We start from the raw sequence: 13,684 nt of genomic DNA on the forward strand, positions 1-13,684 counted from the left end.
TGCTTTTATGAAATGACTCTTGAACCTTCACATACAATGAGTCTAACACTGTCTTCTTAAAATTTTAAGGACCAAAGTAACGAACAGCAACACGCAAACGGACCTATAGTAAGTTTGACCCTTTCTGTCCACGACAAAAGTCGAAATCAAACAAACTGCTAACTTTCTTTTCTCGCTTAATAGACTCTCTCCTGTTAGACCAGCAGATGTACCAGATCTGTTTAGTGCATGCAGTCTAATTTGGATCTAAGCTTTCCTTCATGTCTCCTGCTGCCTTCTTCTTAATTAAATCAAGATTTTCCTCTAAAATCTAATATTTATTTATTTTGTAACGATTTTTTCCTTCATGAAGACATGAAATGTATATGTGCAAATGGTGCTACACAAAATGCACATTGAGTGTATATTAGTGCATCTCAAAAATGTCAAGTATTGTGAAAAGTTTATCATTTTATTCAAAAAGGTAAACATTCATGTAAATGTTATTATTTTGTTGATGATGGCCTATAACTCAGTTATTCAGTTCCTCAAATTATTGAAGTATTTCATTTTCAGTGTGAGTAAATTACTCGTCACTCTTAGTTTAGTAACCACAGTCGTTGGGAAGAACGCTGACTCGACAGCTGTCCAGATGAAGATCGAGTTTATGCCACAGCAAAGCTGTTTTGAAGCATGTTAATGGAAAGTGTGGTAGGAAAAGTTGCACAAGCCGAAGCAATTACCTGAGGTGTGAGTGGATTGTCAGGAAAAGCGGACAGCGTCCACTCTTTAGGTAAGAGCGTCTCTAATCTCAAGCCGTATATCTGATGGACCGCATACAGCTGCTTTAATCTTAAGTGGACCACACCAGGAAAATTCCCCTTTCTGCCGCTGCACAGTTAATCCCAGAGATATCACAATATAAGGAAAAGAAGTGCTGTGGTAACAGTGGGTCATTTTTCCACACGATAGAGAAATGCTGCTGAAAGAAATTGATTAGCACAACTGTGTGGGCTCATATTGTAAAATGTAAATTTAGCTCATTGCCCACTAGGGCTGCCACGATTAGTTGACTAGTCACGATTACGTCGACTATCAAAATCGTCGACGACTGATTTAATAGTCGACGCGTCGTTTGAAGCTTTGTAAGATCACAAAAGACGCAGGAATAAGTAGTAGGATTTAAGCGTGTAATAACGGACTGAAACAGAAGATGGCAGCACTACATGTACAAGGATGCCAGCTGCCGTTAAACCCCGAAGAAGAAGAAGAAGCTGTGTCCCAGAATTCATAGCGCAGCCCAGCTCAGTTTCCAACAATGGCGGCAGCTAGTTAGTTTTAATATTACTCTTATTATTCTTTCTGGTCACAAAATAAACGTTTAACATATTTTCAGGCGAGAATGTAGCTGTGTAAACCTCAAATATCTGCTCAGTTTATCAAGACACCACATACTTTCAAAAGCGCTCCGACGTTTTCGGAGACGTCTGTTACCCACTAGCTCGATAGCTAGCCGGTGGCTAGGCTCACTAGAGCGGGTGAGCTGTCTTTCGCTACTCAGGTTAAACATGATATATAAGTCACTTAGATAACTTAAAAAAAAATTGTTTGGCTTTTTTCAGTATTTTATTTGTTCCTGAGTAAATCGGTTTGGCTGAGATTAAAGTTATAGTTTTTACACAGCTGAGCAGACAGCTGATTATCAGAAGTGTGAGATGCTCAGAATTTACTCCGGTGTCCTGTTATATTTTAGATAGCAAGGAGTTTATTAAACTTCACCGAAACAATCTGCAAATTTCATTTAAATTTAACAAACTATCATCTTCTCTTTATTTTTAGTTAGCACATACCTTAAACACTTACAGCTGTAAGCTAATGATAGTTATATAAGAGCAGCAGATGCTGGTGCAATAAGCTGTACCTTTTACGTTCAATGGATGATGATCTGATTAGTCGACTAATCGCAAAAATAATCGGTGACTAGTCGACTATCAAAATAATCGTTTGTGGCAGCCCTATTGCCCAGACTGTGAGTTTTATTAATGAACAAAGTCAGTTTATTTCCCTTTTCGTTTCTTTGCTGTGGTCACATTTTTAGGGTGATTTTAGGGTGCCGTGTCGTCTGCTGGTGTTGGTTGATCCACTGTGTTTTATCCACACTGTGGACAAGAGTGCGTCTGCCATTGTTCAAGAGGAATAGGAGAAAAACCCAAAAGTACGGATGATGTTCAGTGTAGTGTAGAAGTTGGCACATGGAGATCCTTTTTGTTTGATCTGAGGAAGCCTTCTAATAATTTGACATACTGGAATTTTTGGCTGTTTATAGCTTATAAAGGCTGAAATATCTCACTTTACGTAATATATGAAAGTTTATCTCTTTAAATTATGAAAAATAAACCTTTACACAATACTCGGTGTTCTGAGATGCACTAGTGTAAGTGCACATGGGACACGTGTGATCGCATGCCTGCGTATACGAGCGTTGCCCATCACTTCACTTACTAATTAGAGGAATCGAAGTCACCATTGATCACCATTGATCGGTCATTCTCACACTGCCTGCTTATTGAACCGCTGAGCACTAATAGCTGGAAAGCCGTGCAGAAAGCACTCCTAGGCTTCTGCAGATATTCCTATTGAAGGCCACGACAGGATTTACGCACGTTTTGAACCACTAAAGCTTTCAGCAGTAAGGCTTCCTGTTAACAGTTTTTCAAAATAAAACTGCTCTAAAAATTACCAGACCTAAAAAGGCGATAAAACATGACGCAGTTGTTATGACCTAAAACCAGATTGTGTCTCATGTATACTAATGACTACTAATTATTGACCTGCAAAAGAAATAAAAGAAATAAATAAAATGAATAAACTAAAGGTGGATATCACTACATTAAGAGCAACAGAAGGGTCACATTGCCCTTTTTTAAACACATGTCAACGGTTAAGAGAGTTTTGATCCACTGTGTGTCTGAGACAACTGAAAAAAGCCATTACCACCAGAAGTTTGGGGTTAAACCACTCTGAGACTTCGCCTCGTCCTGTCATGTGAGCTTCAGATTTTCAGATGTGAGTGTGGGTTGAGGTGCCAGAGAGGGAACCGTGGAACTCTCCGAGTCCAAATCGCTTTCTTTAGACGACTATGACCTGGATGACTGACAACCTACAGACACATGTCCATGTTGTTCTTATTTCTGTGGGGGGGTTTTATCGATCAGTCTGACTGTATCATGAAATGGTGCATATATTTGGGATTCTGCAGTATCACACTTGCACCCGGAGGAGATGGGACAGCAGAAGGTGGAAGAGGCAGAAAAGTGAGGCCTAAAGAGCAAAAGAAAACATTGACTCAGGGATAAACAGAAACCTGCAGCTAAATGAAAAGAAGCCAATCCATCTTTGGAAAAAGCAAAGGATCGAGAAGTGTTTGTAGATCGTTTAATACAACACAACCTCCCACTTTAAGCAAGACCTCCGCGTAAGCCGGCTAGCTCACAGGACTGCATTGATCTTACAGCGAAAGCTCTGCCTATGCACATACCTGCACGTGCCACCTTTGTATGCCATAGGCTTTCCACTAATCGTGCCTCTGCTGAATGTCTGTCACTGCCTGCACAGCAGTGATGCCTGCACAGCAGTGATGCCTGCACAGCAGTGATGCATGCACCGTAGGCCTTTAAGATGCTCAAGGCGTCAGCAGCACGTTTGACCCTGTCAAACTGCACTGCCTGGGGAATATCTGCAAAGTGCAAGAATCATTTAAACCAAGCTCACGAGAAGCATGTTCAGTAGTTATGTCAAAATAATTTATGTGCTGTGGGTGACTCAGGGGTTGCACTGCTGCGAGAGCTGCTCATTGCATTAATATTGCATTCACTTGGGGGGGTAGAGAGGTTATTGATCATTAGTTTAAAACCCTTTTTAGCTTTTTTTGATGACCTTGCTCTCCACGTGCTTTTTTCCTCTCATGTCGTGCTTGCATAGCCATAGGTTGGTCAGTATATATCTCTAATTGGATCTAATTAGAAGCCGTCGAGTTACTTTTATGAAGGCATGTGGACGCTGGAACCATTAGAAGTAGAAAGAACAGACGCAGGAAGTTTAGAGATAGGAGGGGAAATCCTTGACCTCTGACTGTATCTTTTTTGTTTAGCGTTTAGATAAAGGTTTATCGTCAGTTATCTTGACCTATAAACGGAGAAAAACAAGGTCAGAGTAATTCCTATAACTCAGTTCAGTAAAAACCTCACGTCACACCTCTGCCTAATCTCACAGCCGTCACACGAAGTCGCTGCGTTCCTGTTGAGCTCAGATTATCTCAAAATAGAGAAACGGTGTAAAAGTCAGAAACTGCAGGTCAGGTTTGAGTTATGATGTCACTAAATGTTTCCTGGCGGTGAGCTGTTGGGGAATGAGGGGCGAGATATTTTTGGTTTATCTCGTGTGGTTGCCGGTGTTCCTGTCAGATGGGTCGTTGGGGCTGTGACCACATGACATCGTGTTGACAGGCCGCTGTTTGTATGCATGCAGCGTTTGTCACGGCCTCTACAAATGATTACCTACTGTAGTGTTTATTAATCCCCCCCCCCCCCCCCCCCCCAGGCCCTTTTAAAGAAGAAACAGGCTGCTCAGAGTTCAAGAGTCAACGTTAGCAGTTGTGTAGAGCTACTCCTAGCGTTTGCGTTTCAAGCTGTGTTGTTGGTTTCATATTGATTGCATTAATTAAGCTTGGCAACGCCGCTCTTTCCAGGAAATCGAGTGCGAGGAAATCGATCTGCGCCGGCTGGATGATGCATTGTTTAGTTGGCTCTTCACGTAGGTACACAGAGTTGTGATCAGGTCATACTGGTCCCCTTCTGGGTTTGAGAGGATAAAGGAACAGGAGGATCCTTGCAGAGTAGGACTGTTTCCAAACTAAAAGCCAAACTGCTTTCCATTTAGTTTTTTCTAAACCAGTAAGCAGGCAGTGGGTCTGTGTTTGTGATTGTTGCAGCAAAGCTCTGATGTCGTTTTTTGTTGTAAAGGGCATTGTTGTGTTTGTTTGTTTTCCTCCAGAGCACCATCAACCCAGTGGATGGGATCTACCAGCCCCCTCTGGACACTCCAGCGGTGAACACAATGCCAACACAGACAACACTACCCCCAGGTACATCTGCCTCCTCAACATGTGCCAGACATTTAAAAGTTGTCACTTACTGTGTTGAGACATCATGCTGAGAGGTTGTTGGTGTTATATAAAGGTGACAGCAGCGCCCCCTGTGGTTGGGATTGGAATCGCAGAACCGTTGTTGATGTTCTGTCCATAGATGACATTTGAAATTATGTTTCAGCTGCAACTGGAAACATGTTCTAGTGTGACATCACCAGTATTGATAAATATTCTTAATATTCTCTCAGTATTTGAAGGTACACCTTCACACAGGGTTTAGCAGCATTATTTCCTCTCTTCTTCTTCTCCTTCTTTTAAATTAAGGATCTGTGTTGAAGCAGATTCCTGTTTTGTGGGGTAATATCGTTTATCCAGTCAATAAAAATACTCACATGTCTTGACTAAACTCTGACTAAATCTTTGGGTATTTTAGTCAGATGACTATGACTAGACTAAAAAAAAAAGGCTATGAAAATCAGCAGTGCAAAGTAGGCCGTTCTAATTTTGGTCTCTTATAATAGACGGTGTAATCCCCGCTCACAGATGAAGCTTCTGTCTGCAGCGTCCTGCCACGTGGCATGAGACGCTGCTTTTAATGGGGTCTGGCTTCGTTTCGAGGCTTCGGCGCTAACTCTGCTTTCTCTCCGTTTGATGAAGACGCGTCTCAGGTGTGCAAATCAGACCAACGACCCTCCACGTTACCTGTTGGTCCCGTCGTCACAGTGATGGGCAGTCTGCAGACCCCGACTCCCAACAGCACAGGTGAATTCAATTCAATGTCATGAACTGGACTAATTTTTGCTGAAATGGCTATATGTTATTGAAACGGGTTCCTCATACTGCCGATCAGCTCAGCAGGTTAGAGTCTGTTTAGTTATTCTGTTGTTGTTGTAGCCGTGTGATCTGTAAACTGCACACAACCTTTTTTAATGGTAAACAGTGGACAGAGGAAAGTGGAACAGCTGATTAGTCGGATGTTTCCCTGAGGACATGGTAACCTCAGGGAAACCAGGTATGATGCTGACGATCTGTTGATGAAAAGTTCAAGATTTCATACTCAGACTCTTTGTACACTATCGGGAGTTAAGCAGCCAAACTTGACCCTGATGGGTTTTATTTAAATCGCTTGTTATGATGTTGTTCAGGAGCCACCAAACGATGGACTACAATCACATAGCGAACAGTACAGTAGCATGGACATGTAATAGTAGATTTAAGAAGGTGATTTGGGTGAAATGTGTTTACATAATTTGATGCCACTGCCCCCCAGTGGCCAAAAAAGATCCTTTTTTTTTCATTTCATTCTTGACCTTCAAACAATTACTTTAAATGACATTTAGACACTTTGTCTATTTGTAGCAGAGCTGCCACAAACGATTTTGTTGATAGTCGACTAGTCAGATCATCATCCATTGGACATAAAACATACAGCTTATTGCACCAGCAGCATCTGCTCTTATATAACTATCATTAGCTTACAGCTTGAAGTGTTTAAGGTATGTGCTAACTAAAAATAAAGACAAGATGTTTATTAAATTTTAATGAAATTTGCAGATTGTTTCGGTGAAGTTTAATAAACTCCTTGCTATCTAAAATATAACAGGACACCGGAGTAAATTCTCCAGCATCTCACACTTCTGATAATCAGCTGTCTGCTTGACGTTTATTCAGCTGTGTAAAAACTATAACTTTAATCTCAGCCAAACCAATTTACTCAGGAACAAATAAAACACTGAAAAAAGCCAAACAATAACATTTTAAAGTTATCTAAGTGACTTATATATCATGTTTAACCTGAGTAGCAAAAGACCGCGGGGATCTAAAAATTATGTGCCGGGAGTCTGGTGTTTTTCGCGGCTCTAATGAGCCTTGAACCCGGGTTAGCTATCGAGCTCGTGGGTAACAGACGACGGAGCACTTTTACAAATATGTGATGTCTTGATAAACTGAGCAGATATTAGAAGTTTACACAGCTACATTCTTACCTGAAAATATGTTAAGTTTATTTTGTGACCCAGAAAGAATAATAAGAGTAATATTAAAACTTAGGAGCTGCCGCCATTGTTGGAAACTGGAATTGGCTGAGCTATGAATTCTGGGATCGGTTGGGCCACGAAGGACACGCCCGACCCATCCTTCAACTCTGGGGAAAAGGAGGACATATTTGTCGGCCTTATTTGGAGGAGTCTTCGAATTTGCGAAGCCTTCGTCACGTCACTGTAACGTGATCGGCCTCTTAATGTGGCGTCCAAAGGATGCGGCCCCTGAATTTGGACACTAGTGATGTGCGGATCGATCCTGAAATATCGATTCCTCAGATATCAGTCATTTATGTTCTAGAATCAATTCTCATATTAAAATATCGATATTTTAGTAATTTAGGGTAAATTTGTAGTTTATCATTAACAGGAACACAGTGGAAAGAAACTACATCATTCAGATCGTCTGCATTGGAAGGAACTACTTCCTCTTCCGCCTTTTATAGTCATGTGTGAAATACGGCTGTATAAATGTGTGGCAGCCGCTGGCGTGCGCACTCACAACAGCGGCTGAGTGTAAACGGCGTCATGTTTTACCTCCACAAACAGCCGAGACGCGGTTTGCGATAAACGTGGCAAGACAGTGAGGTGTTGTGGCAACATCACTGACCTCGTCGAACACCTCAGAGTAAATCATCTCACAGAATATGACGAGCTTATGTTGAGGCGAACTGAAGAGGAGGAGAGGGGCAGGTGCTGCTAGGGCGAGACAGACGTCTCTCACAGAGTCCTTTAGTGCTGCAGGCAACGTGTTCAACTATCGCACAACTTCAGTTTTTTATTTCTATATGATGAATTCTGCATCATTAACTGATAAGAACAAGTAATCTGATGTCCTGTAATCATTATGACGCTGTAATTTGAGATACAATAAATAAAAAAGGTTTTGTACAAAGTATCGGATCAGTATCGTCGATACCACCCCGATCGGTGGCATCGCACATTACTGTTGGACGCAGCTTCTTCTTCTTCGGGGTTTAACGGCAGCTGGCATCCTTGTAGATGCAGTGCTGCCACCTTCTGTTTCAGTCCGTTATTACACTCAATCAAATCAAAATTTATTTATAGAGCACATATTAAAACAAGAGTGTTGACCATAGTGCTTCAGTCAGTAAAAGCAGGAGACAATTAAAACAAACAATAAAACAGGACAACAAACAATAGGTAACAACACAACAAGCTAGAACAGCCAACCTGTTAGAATCAAAAGCCAAAGTAAAAAGATAAGTTTTAAGACGTGATTTAAACGACTGGATCGACTCGGCTGTGCAAACATGAACAGGGAGGTTATTCCAGAGGTGCCATGGATGCAAAGGCCCGGTCTAGGTTGTGCTAGGAGCCTGTGATTGGACGATCTAAGTGCTCAGAAATATAGCCGGGTGCTAAATTATTCAGAATTTTAAAAGTGAACAAAAGACTTTTAAAATCTATGCGATATTTAACAGGGAGCCAATGTAATTTGGCTAAAATTGGAGTGATGCATTCATAGATTCTCGTAGCTGTTAAAAGTCGCGCAGCTGCATTTTGAATTAACTGAAGCCGGTAAAGAGAAGACTCTTAAATCCTCCTACTTATTCCTGCATCTTTAGGATCTCACACAGTCGACCCGTCTATTAAATCTGTCATCGACGTAATCGTGGCATTAATTTGTTTTACTGCAGTTTTACAGGTTACAGGTCGTTAACAAAAATGCTATTTTTAGGAGCATTTTGAGGCTCATTTGTTTTGTTAAAAGCGTGAAAGCGTGCCACTGAACGCGAGTTAAAATGAGCAGAAAGCAGAGGTTGCAGCCTGTTTGCCTTCGCTGCTGAGGCTGCAGTATTAAAATGCTGCGCCGTGCAATAAGGAGACGGGCTGCATGCTTGAGAGCGCTGTCGATACGCTCTGCAGAGAAAGTCATCACTGTGTTAAGGCGGCTTAATGGTGCCGAGCACATCCTGCTGAACAGCAGAGCTGGGAAACGGGGGCTCCGGTCGAACAATATAATGTTGATTTCATCACCATGGCATCATGAGGGCAGGCGCCGGCGAGCTTCTGCATCAACTGAGACATTTTGGCTCCTCCTACCAAACAGACAGGCGGATGACAGATGTATGTATGAGTGGGCTGATGGCACGAGGCACACTGTTCGATTACATTTTTTTATGTATGTTTTTTAGGGAGTGGCCCGTCAGGCCCCAGCAGCGGCGTCGCCTCCCCGGCTCACATCCCCCTCCCCTCACACTCGGTGCCGGACTTCTCCTACTCCTCCAGTGAGGACGAATTCTATGACGCTGATGAGTTTTACCAGAGCAACACTTCCCCCAAACACTGCATAGAGTGAGTACAGCAGCACCCGCCTTGTTTATAGCAAGAGAAATTCTGCTTGGATCGAATAAAAATCCAACAGCATGAGAATTTGCAATCTGAGAAGTTTGCCTCTTGTTTTATATTTCTTCTTTATCCCCTTTATCTCTATTGCTTCCTGCTTCCTTGCTCCGCCTCCTGCACCCAGTCCCTCAGGGCCTCCAGCTGCCTCGCCCACTAATGAAGAAACGGCTCTGAAACGACCCAACACTACAGAGTCCCTCAACTCTTCGATGTCCAACGGCACCACAGACACGGGTAAAAAGGGAAATGCTCGCGAGTCACATGATCACATCGCAGCTGATTGTCCCTCACTAAGCGTGAGGCGTTATTTAAATCATATTTTACTGCATGATGGTGAAACTTTTGCTCTGCTTGTCCTCAGACCAGTTTGACTGTCACGATGACCGCGACGACGACGGCGAAGGGGAGTCTGTGGAAGAGCACAAGAGCGTCATCATGCATTTGCTGTCTCAAGTTCGACTGGGCATGGACCTCACAAAGGTCAGGACCTCGTAGCGTCTTAGCCGCCCTAATTGTTCCATCGCGGCGTTTCGCTCTCCAGCGCCGTCGGCGTGAGGTTTTCTTTTTTAACAACACTTCTCTGTATTTCCCAGGTGGTCCTGCCGACCTTCATCCTAGAAAGAAGGTCTTTGTTAGAAATGTATGCAGATTTCTTTGCACACCCCGACTTATTTGTAAGGTACGTACCATTTCAGCTGTTTATCAGCATGCACGCTCTGGCGTGAGGGTCGGCCGTCATTCAGCACTTGTTTCTTTTACTTGTTAGTATCGCTGAGCAGCCAGAGGCCAGGGAGCGGATGGTGCAGGTGGTGAGGTGGTACCTGTCGGCTTTCCATGCCGGAAGGAAAGGCTCAGTGGCCAAGAAACCGTACAACCCAATCCTAGGAGAAGTCTTCTACTGCCACTGGGATCTTCCCAGCGAGACAGAGGAGCCTTCGCCACCTACGGTGAGACCGTTTGTCACTGCGGTCCAGTAATAATTTCAATGATTACTTTTACAAGTTCCTGAATCGTCGATCTGCAGTTCTAACCAAGAATCACGATCCTGCTCTCAATGTGCTTCGTTCTCGCACGTTTCAGGAGACGGTAGCAGAAGGCCCGGTTCCCTGGGCTTCATCCAACAGCGTGTCTTTTGTGGCAGAGCAGGTCTCTCACCACCCGCCCAGTAAGTGTCTAACCTTCTTTTGAGTGTAAACGCAGAATTGCTCATTACATGTAGATCCAGAGGGTGTGGCGGAGGCTTTAGAAAAGTAACCGCTGTAAGTAGGGCTGCTCGATTATGGCAAAAATGATCATCACGATTATTTTCACTGAAATTGAGATCTCGATTATTTGATGATATTTATTTAACAATAACAATGTGTTGAATAATGACTTTAAATGTGCAAATACTGATAACAGTGCAAATGTTTGCAATATAAGAAATAAATGAAAAATGTAAACATCTATGTTTAGTGAACTTTGCAGTGTTGCTCTGTGGTGCAGCTACGACACTGTAGCAAAGTTTACACACTGTGTCTACTTGATCCACGTCTGACTCCACGAACCCACAATGTTTCCACACCACTCAAGTTTTTTTTTACCTCTTTTCAACCAACAGCAGTCACTCTCCTCTCCAAATAACTTCTGCTTAGCTTTCCGAGCTTCCCTCGGGTCCTCTTAATCAGCGTCCCCAACCCCCGGGCCTCGGACTGGTACCGGTCCGTGAGTCGTTTGGTACCGGGCCGCGAGAGTTGAGGCTCAGGTGTGAAATGTATAGTTTTCAGGGTTTTTATCAGTTTTCAGCGTTATTTTGTTATCGTTTTTATCGTTTACTCGGTTTTCCTGGGTCTTTTCACGTGTGTTATGAATAAATCTTCTTTTTTTCGGTACCGGTACTAGTTTTATTTTGTTGTATTTATCCGCGACACCTTAAAGGCCGGTCCATGAAAATATTGTCGGGCGTAAACCGGTCCGTGGCACAAAAAAGTTGGAGACCGCTGCTCTTAATTGTTGTGACGCGTGTTCGAAACGCAGAGAGGTGCGCTCGATTTGCCACACGGAGCAGCGCGACAGTAAAGCACGAGGGAGGGGCTAATAATCGGCTCAGTCATTTTTAATGATCGTTGAAAGCCCAGATCGTAATCGTGATTAAAATTAGATTAATTGAGCAGCCCTACTGTAAAATTATGTTTTTTTTATTTGATGTTAAAAACGTTAACCAGATGACATGTTAGGTATGGATGTCATAATCAGTCTTATTTGTGCAAAAATGTTTTGGTTTTATTTTCTGCACGGTCGCTGATGTGTTGCTGGTTTCTCCTCATTATTTCCTGCGTTTCTCGCCTGTAGTTTCTGCGTTCTACGCCGAGTGCTTAAGTAGGAAGATCCAGTTCAACGCTCACATCTGGACTAAATCTAAGTTTCTGGGCATGTCCATAGGTGTCCACAACATCGGCCAAGGTACACTAAGCTCTGCCTTATATTCTCTAAGTGTGATTCAGTGAATCTTTGTGTTAAGTGACCTCTGACCACTCTCCAGGCTGCGTGTCATGTTTGGAGCACGATGAGCATTACATTCTCACCTTTCCTAACGGATATGGCAGGTAGGTGCCATTAATGCATCCTGTGCTCGCCTGCATCATCGCTCAGTCGGTCGTTACTTTGTTTTGCTGACCTACGCCTGTCTGTGCAGGTCGATCCTCACTGTGCCGTGGGTGGAGCTTGGCGGAGAGTGCAACATCTCCTGCTCCAAGTCGGGCTACAGCGCGAACATCGTGTTCCACACCAAACCCTTCTATGGTGGAAAGAAGCACAGAATCACTGCAGAGATTTTGTAAGAGCCATGTGGTTATGTCACATTATTTAAGGATTACTGAGAGTCCGCTCTCTAATGCACAAGATGACATCTGGGTGTTTTGTCCCTGCAGCTCACCAAACGACAAGAAGTCTTTCTGCTCCATTGAGGGAGAGTGGAACGGAGTCATGTATGCTAAATGGGCGACTGGAGTGAGTCCTTTGTTTTATTTACATCACAAAATGTAGGAAATCACCACCTTAAATGAATAAATACATGCGTGAACGTGTTTTCATATGTTTCTAGGAGAACACGGTGTTCATAGACACTAAGAAGATGGGCATCGTTAAGAAGAGAGTGAGGAAGCTGGAAGACCAGCTCGAGTACGAGTCTCGAAGGTGAGGAGAGGATCGGTGTCGGACCTCAGCCGTCTCACGGGTCCTTTAACTCTAAATGTTTGACTTTCAAACTTTTACTCCCCGTAGACTGTGGAAGGATGTGACTCTGAACCTGAAGATAAAAGACATCGATGCAGCGACAGAAGCCAAGCACCGGTTGGAGGAGAAACAGAGAGCTGAAGCCAGAGAGAGGAAGGAGAAGGAGCAGCAGTGGGAGACCAGGGTGAGGATTTCCTTAGCTTACCATGGGATTTGAGTATTATAGGCAATATAGCTTTAAAATTCTGTCAGGATATTTGCAGTGTGGCTCCAAAGTGCGTGCCACACTGCGTATTTGTGTTTTACACAAATATGCATGAAAGGTTGCTGGTTTGATTCCAGCTTGAGACACAAATCACTTGTACGTTGCATCAGAAAGATGCAGAGCGACCCGCTGCAGTGACCAGGGAGCAGCTGAAATTAGCTTCGTTTCAAGGAAATGTACAATAATCATATTTATGACAATAAAAGGAAAAATGCTGAGCAACATTTTATCGGTGAGTGCAGCTTTCAGGCAGGAGCAGCATTTATTAGTGCAAACAACACGAAGGACGCTTTCTATCCTTCTTTTCCAACGAGCTGCTGTCATCCATGACACACCACCCACTTAACGTGGAATCTATCACCACAAAACGTTATAGCGCAGCAGTAGTGACACAGCAATATATCCAGTGAGGTGGGGGTGGCTGTAGCTCAGGAGGTGGAGCAGGCCATCTACTTATCGGAAGGTTGGTGGTTTGATTTCATGCCAAACATCCTCGGGCAAGATGCTAACCCCAGGTTTCTCTGATGCAGCCATTGGACTGCGAGTGTTAAGCATGGAACAAAGTGCTTGTATGACGGGTGTGACTGGGTGAATGAGGCATGTTGTATGTAGAGTAGAGCTGCCACAAATGATTATTTTGATAGTCGAATAGTCACTGATTATTTTTGCGAT

The 13,684-nt window shown here is 43.3% G+C and overlaps 1 protein-coding gene across 1 annotated transcript in view; it reads left to right on the forward strand.

Annotated features, from left to right (window-relative positions):
* osbpl9 (oxysterol binding protein-like 9) overlaps positions 1–13,684 on the forward strand; it is a 46,785-nt gene that overhangs the window by 22,869 nt on the left and 10,232 nt on the right. The window contains exons 9-23 of the mRNA XM_085151286.1: positions 70–108; positions 5,032–5,122; positions 5,783–5,887; positions 9,324–9,483; positions 9,659–9,768; positions 9,896–10,014; positions 10,128–10,213; positions 10,301–10,481; positions 10,615–10,699; positions 11,866–11,976; positions 12,056–12,119; positions 12,209–12,349; positions 12,444–12,522; positions 12,617–12,708; positions 12,796–12,931. Coding sequence (XP_085007412.1) covers positions 70–108; positions 5,032–5,122; positions 5,783–5,887; positions 9,324–9,483; positions 9,659–9,768; positions 9,896–10,014; positions 10,128–10,213; positions 10,301–10,481; positions 10,615–10,699; positions 11,866–11,976; positions 12,056–12,119; positions 12,209–12,349; positions 12,444–12,522; positions 12,617–12,708; positions 12,796–12,931 — 1,599 coding nt within the window. The remainder of the gene's footprint in view (positions 1–69; positions 109–5,031; positions 5,123–5,782; positions 5,888–9,323; positions 9,484–9,658; positions 9,769–9,895; positions 10,015–10,127; positions 10,214–10,300; positions 10,482–10,614; positions 10,700–11,865; positions 11,977–12,055; positions 12,120–12,208; positions 12,350–12,443; positions 12,523–12,616; positions 12,709–12,795; positions 12,932–13,684) is intronic.

Source organism: Neolamprologus multifasciatus, chromosome 23 (assembly GCF_963576455.1).
Source record: "Neolamprologus multifasciatus chromosome 23, fNeoMul1.2, whole genome shotgun sequence".
NCBI classification, from domain to species: Eukaryota; Metazoa; Chordata; class Actinopteri; order Cichliformes; family Cichlidae; genus Neolamprologus; species Neolamprologus multifasciatus.